Source organism: Branchiostoma belcheri, unplaced genomic scaffold, assembly GCF_001625305.1.
Source record: "Branchiostoma belcheri isolate BF01 breed outbred unplaced genomic scaffold, Haploidv18h27 scaffold60, whole genome shotgun sequence".
Lineage (NCBI taxonomy): Eukaryota > Metazoa > Chordata > Leptocardii > Amphioxiformes > Branchiostomatidae > Branchiostoma > Branchiostoma belcheri.
Window position 1 is genome coordinate 425,647 of NW_017804243.1, and position 7,078 is coordinate 432,724.

At 41.4% G+C, this 7,078-nt stretch overlaps 1 protein-coding gene across 1 annotated transcript; it reads left to right on the top strand.

Moving 5' to 3' along the window:
- The first annotated feature begins 2,946 nt into the window (after positions 1–2,946).
- Positions 2,947–5,640, top strand: LOC109482746. The gene is made up of 4 exons (XM_019785579.1): positions 2,947–3,000; positions 3,629–3,696; positions 4,265–4,448; positions 5,539–5,640. The coding sequence occupies exons 1-4, from the start codon at positions 2,947–2,949 to the stop codon at positions 5,638–5,640; spliced, it is 408 nt and encodes a 135-aa protein (XP_019641138.1).
- The last annotated feature ends 1,438 nt before the right edge of the window (positions 5,641–7,078 follow it).

Sequence of the window (7,078 nt, forward strand, 5' to 3'; positions counted from 1 at the left end):
CAGTCACTGATTGACGAATTTCTACTAACTGTTAATTCTACGTGACTGATGAACCTCTTCAACAAAATACAAATCAAAATATAATACAAAAATAAATAGTAAATCATCAGTCCGAGTACCAATCATAGAAAGGTACAGAAAGGGATACGGACACAAGTGTTCACTTATGTCTTATCTTTAGGCCACAGCAAGTAAATTTTATGGATGACATCCCCGCGCGCATTAATTGTCGCCTGATTTGGGGAAAAAAACAAGACATTTTGTTGCCTTCTGACAGTGGTCAACATGGCGAAAATGGGCATGGCGGAACGTGGATGGCAGATAACTATGAAAAGGAGACAAGAATAGGCTCTGATTTAATGTTTTGTTTCTTACTTAGATGCAGTGATATGTGATGCTGGCTGTGTATATGTGATGTTCCTACTGAATCAAAACCATTTGTACAATGATTGAGTCAAAATTTTAAAATGTAGGAACCTTGTTTTTTTCGGCCCGTCTTGTTTTTTTGTTCGCCCGCTCGCATTAGATTTGGAGTCTCCGGAGGATGTCATCCATAAAATTTACTTGCTGTGGCCTTACTTAATTATAACTCCTGGTGGTGACAGAAAAACAAAAGCCTGACCTAAAACCATTTATCTTACAGCGAAACACAAAGGCTGGCCTGTCGTTTGTTTTTATTCCAACATGTAATCACCAGACGTGGTGACGGCACACTCAAGTTTCTTCAACTTATATTAATGCCGCCACCAACACAGGGGACAAATACATGACCGGACAATACTCATTTTCACGTGTAAAGTGCCTTTCCCAAGGGCACAAGATCGGTGGCAAGTCAGGACTCGAACCCGGGACCTCTAGGTTCCGAGTCTCGCACTCTGCCGCTACGCCACACGACCCCACCTGTCGTTCGGCATGTGATCAAAATGTTTCCTGTGATTTGTCATCGTAATGTTTTTTTTCTTAGATATTTTCTTAGCTTTTGAATAGCAGTGCTGACTTAAGATGCTCCCATGCTTAATTGTTCAAGCTGAGCTTAATTGCTATGTGTCACGGCAAATTGGGCGGCAAATTAACAAGGTAAACATCAGCACAGCGAGTTGGATTCGTTCTCTCTGTCTGTCCCTCTGTCTGTCTCTCTCCCTCTGTCACAGTCTCTGTCCATCTCTGTCTCTGAACCTCTCTCTCTCTGTCTGTCTCTCTCTCATATCATATCAATGGTTTATTTGCATTAAAACACAACAACACTGTCCCAAAAATGGCAGCCAGAGGCTGAATTGACATTGGGGCATCACATTATTAGTATAAAACGTCATATTAAGCGATTAAAATAGAAATAAACCATTACATAAAATGTATATAAAATATTGTCAACAACGTTTCAAGTGCAAATTAATATCGTAGCAGATAACAAAACAGACGGGCACTGGTAACACTAAAATAAGTCTTAGGTTAAAAAAAGTGACAGTGTTACATATACATATTAAGCAGGCGGATCATGAAAGGAAGGGCACTATTCTGATAACGATCAGTTCTGCTGCGAGGAGTGTTCAGTTTATAAGCTGATCTGATCTCTCTCTCTGTCTGTCTCTCTGTCTGTTTCTCTCTCTCTCTCTCTCTCTCTCTCTCTCTCTCTCTCTCTCTCTCTCTCTCTCTCTCTCTCTCTCTCTCTCTCTCTCTCTCTCTCTCTCTCTCTCTCTCTCAGATATTTAGGACTTAACGAAGCTGCACAATGTATATGTGCTTAAGACCGGTTTCGTCACACGCTAGTATCGATGTTTGTTTTCCCCCATCGGTACGGTACAAATGACAGGCATTTTAAGCTTAGGCCATGTTGATTTGATTATATGGATGACATCCTCCGGGAGCCCCAAAACTGATGCGCGCGTGCGAATAAAAAAAAAAAGTTTTGCAAAAAAAAAAAAGTTCTTTTCATTATGAAATCTACGTGGTCATGAGGGTTGAGCAAATGGCACAGAATATGGTTTGGCGAATAATCTAGTCTTCAAGTTCATTTCTTTACAATTTCGTCTTTTTTCGTTTGATTTTGGCATTCTACGACATTGGTATAGTTTTTATTAATTTTTTTTTGTAACTTATGGTATATTTTTGCTCATTTTGCAACTGTTTTGTACGATTTACAGTATGGTTGAAAACTTTTTTTTGGGAAACGGCCGAAAATTCATGCGCGCGCGGATGTCATCCATATAATCAAATCAACATGGCCTTACGGCTTACCGCAGCAGCCCGGTGTATTGTGTGTGAAGACAGATGACAGTAATTACCGCTTTACACAATCGGCGTCCCAAACCGGGCGCCGCGGGGTGGAACCTGTTATCAAAAACCACTTTCGGCGGCGCCTTCTCACCTGGACGGCGTATCTGTCGCCACGCAGGTGTGAACAGGTGTTTAGGGTTACACCTTAGACTGGAGGTGTCCCCCATACAGAGAAGCACCTTAAGTAATGAAAAAGTACGGAACAGGTTTAGACAAAGCGTAGGTCCGTACAACGATATGACTGTACTCTCCAAGTAGAGGTTTGGGTTTTGGGGTATTTTTAACGTGTTTTTAGGCTTTTTTTATCGGGGTATTTCATTTGCACTGGAATTTTTCTTTCACCCAACCCAACGTCTGAAAGAAGAATTCCAATGCAAAAAAGAAACCCCGATAAAAAGTCTAAAAACACTCCAAAAATAACCCAAAAGGAGCTTGGAGAGTAAAATGACTGCTGAATTTTGACCGCATATTTCATCATCATCTTGTCGTGAGAATACATATTTACAACTGCCCTAATAATATCCTCAGTTTTAAAATTTTGACCGAGCCGTTTGATTCCAATCAATTCCAATGTGATGATTTCAATCACACTGAACGTAGTTTTTTTTTTCTTACACAGAAAAGACAAGGATGACGTCAGAACGATGACGTCATGAGCGACGCGACCCAAATATGGATCAGGAGGACTTCTGGTACCGACTGGCGGCTGCTTACGTCACGGACGCCGTGAGTTTGTTTGTTTGTTTGTTTGTTTGTTTGTTTGTTGTTGCATTCAGCCAAGGTTGTTCATGTCTTAAGATTAAGTGGCCTTCTTAGCTTTTCCATCATTTCAGCACGTCGTTGGTAAAAAAAACTATGACCCTCTAGTGACAATTGATGAGACTGACTCGCATTTAAACATCTTATTGGACATAAGGCCATGTTGATTTGATTATATGGATGACATCCGCGCGCGCATGAATTTTCGGCCGTTTCCACAAAAAAAAGTTTTCAACCATACTGTAAATCGTACAAAACAGTTGCAAAATGAGCAAAAATATACCATTAGTTACAAAAAAATTAATAAAAACTATGCCAATGTCGTAGAATGCCAAAATCAAACGAAAAAAGACGGAATTGTAAAGAAATGAACGTGAAGACTAGATTATTCGCTAAACCATATTCTGTGCCATTTGCTCAACCCTCATGACCACGTAAATTTCATAATGAAAAGAACTTTTTTTTTTGCAAAACTTTTTTTTTTATTCGCATCAGTTTTGGGGCTCCCGGAGGATGTCATCCATATAATCAAATCAACATGGCCAAATGATCCAAGTTCTTACATCCTAGAAATAACATACTACTCTTTCTGCAGTTAGAAGGGCGCCACCATGCGACCGGACTGGGAACTAAAACGCTGCTGAGAAAGACGCACGCTGCCAGGTACAGTTTTCATAGTCTATGAAAGAATAAAAACCTACTATTTATCATGATTACTGTTCTGCAATAACATTTTTCCCAGCAAATCATGTACAACATACTAGTATGAAAACCTTTCAAATATTACCGGTAAATTTTGCCTATGTTTGAATTATTTTGATAACAATTCCTTATGTATGTATGTATTGTTTCATATCAATTTCATTTCATCTCAATTTATGTATACTATTGTTTCATTATTGTTATTGTATCATTTTGCCCATGTTTGAATTATTTTGATAACAATTCCTTATGTGTGTATGCCTTATTTCAATTCTATTATCTTTAGTTTTGGTTAGTATAGAGAAGGAGGGCTTAGCATAAGCTCAATAAGCTTTTTCCTCCTCCTGCACCTGTTTTATTAATCATTAGTGTATTATGTATAATTTTTTATTGCTGTTGTGCAAATAAACAAACAAAAATGATCCTCTATGAGTATAAGTCTGACTCAATATTTTTTCAAAGAAGTTTTTTTCGCAACTTTTTAACGTATGAAATATCCTGCTGTTATACGCGATGTTTCTGCTCGCAGATGTTTGAAGCTGCAGTGCCACCCGGTCTGCACGGGGGCGCTGCTGCTGACGATCGTGTTCCACTGCGCGTTGTCGCACTGGGAGCCTGCGCAGATGGTGGCCGCTAGTGCGCAGCTGCAGACCTGGGTGCTGTGGGGCGGGGTCGCCTGCACAGCCGTCTATTGGCTGGACACTTTTCTATCGGTAAGGTAGCAGAACACAGTTTTCGCCCTATGGGGATTTCTATAGTTAAGGACCCCAAGATGACTCACTTCGACGCGGTAAGAATTATAGCAGGGTGCACTTCACAAATACGAAAATCGAATATGTTTGAGAAGAAGGTACAAACTACAAAATATCTAGAAACCAAAAAATCCTGTCGGCGTATCTGCTCGTAACGTATACTTTGAAATCGCCCTCTACGGACGTGACCTGAACTGCAGCCGACTCACCCGGAAAGCCAGTTGCGCAATACGGTGCATCTATTATCCAACTGCAAAACCTTCACAATTCAAATCATACAGTCTCAAACCCGATACACCACACAGCGCAATTTACATCTGGCTGACGCTCTTATCAGGCTTTCTACCCGGCCGTCTATTGGCTGGACACGGCTCTATCGGTAAGGAGGCTGGAGTTGTAAAAAAATGGGCGTGGCCCCATAACTATCAATGACGTCATCGTGACGTCATAAAAACTTGCATAAATTATGGTCTTACAATAACGCACCTTCTGCCAAAAAATAAAAGTCCATACTCAACTGCAACTTGCATTTTTAAAAGACCCAAAATGTCCTCAGCCATGGTTATTTACTATCAGCACGTCGGCAGAACGTAATGCGCCTGCGCAGAACCCCGTATTTTCGCGTTTTTCGTTGGGTTTTTGGTCAACGTTGCATCAGAATTTTGCCTGTTGCAGAGGACATTCTTTCCGACATAACATTTGGAAACTACTGTCGAAATGCTAACCTTATATGAGCGAATACAACCTTACATGAGACATTCTGCCGAAATGCTACGGTACAATACATTACGGGTTTCGCGCAGGTGCAGTACGTTCTGCCGACGTGCTTTTACTACCTTAAGTTAATGCCAGTCCCGGCATGTAAGGTAGCAACAAAGGTTCTCCAGTTCCCTCTGTCCTGGGCTACTCTCTGGATGGTATCCCAGATATGGCCGAAGCTCTTCAGCTCTTTCACAACTGTTTTACGCCAGGTGATCTTAGCAGGAGATGTTCAAAGCTGATATGATAATCAATGATAATTTATTATTAATCATGACTTTGACTTTTGCAGATGGCTCACATGACGCCGCGCGGATTCTTTAGCCATCCCCACAACATCTTACACGTCATCGTTCTCGTCCTGCTGACGTCAGACTACGTCATCTACACGTAAGTATTGGCACTCTACTCTCCATGGCGTCTTTGAAAAGGCAGATTCGTATTTGAAACGTTTGTCATGTCTGTTGTAACATGCGGACAAACATGCAACAAAAAAAAAACGAATTCAAATATCCTTTAGTAGTAGGGGAAGTTAACAACTAGCTTTCTAGATCTATTTACTCGCAACGTCGATATAAAAGAGAGAGCAAACTGTCAAAGTCATCATTTTTGATAGACCTTCTTTCTATCTGACTCTGGTACCAGCCTCTGTGGCCGGATGATTTTCCGATGTCTGCGTCCCTTTCTGTGGCTGCTGAGAGACCGGACTACACGGAGGTATGTGACCTGCACTTCCCAAAACTATCGCTAGATGACGCTGTAGGGAAATTTCTGCGCTCACACATAGATGTTTGATCACACACAATCACACACACACACACAAACACACACGCACCACACACACACACACGCACCACACACACACACACACACACACACACACACACACGCACCACACACACACACACACACCACACCACACCACACACACACACAGACACACACAATCACACATCGCACCACACACACACACACACACACACACACACACACACACACACACACACACACACACACACACTCACACCTATATCGTGAAAAAGATTATTATCATGATCATGATTTTTATATACTAGTGAATATGCAACACAGTAGTCCACAGTATCACCAAGCGACTTAACAATTGATTTATACTATTATTTTCATATATAATATCTTAGTAGCTTAACTTTGTTCACTCGTTACCTGGACGATTCCCATATTTGTGTTTTGTGATGTAATTTTTATTTTATGTCCAGTGGTGACGTGAAAATAAGCATGTAGCTTGAGTGCGTCACCACTACGCCAGTTAGTGACCAAGGACGCGTTGAACAACTCGGACAACGACAAGTGCAGACGAGGAGTTTTATTCCAGACGTGTTTACAACGGTGGTACATACTTCTTTCTCTGCTTAGCACTCAGCACATATGAGAAAGAGTGTGGGAAGGTCAAACACACAGCACTACCAGCGGACTAGCCCCCTGCTGTAGTGCATTGCACAATTGTGTGTCGCCCAAGGGCTACGAAATGGAGATGGGCACCACCCTACGCTCGGGCAAGAGCACGGGAGACCTTCTTCTTCTGTTTACAACACGGAGTCGGTGTTAGGACTGACTCCTGGAGGGGTCACATAAACTATGAGCGCACGGGCTCATTAGCATAACCAACTCTTAGTGGCGTGATTCCTTTTCTTCTTTCTTTGCTTCTTTCTTTCTATCTTTCTACGGAGGTTAACGTAACGTTTGAAACATATATTAGTATACTGGCTACTACATATGCTTAGTAAAACAAAGTCTAGCTAACTAGAAACTTTAGAACTCAACAGCTCATGTTAAAGTGCACTACTGGAAAC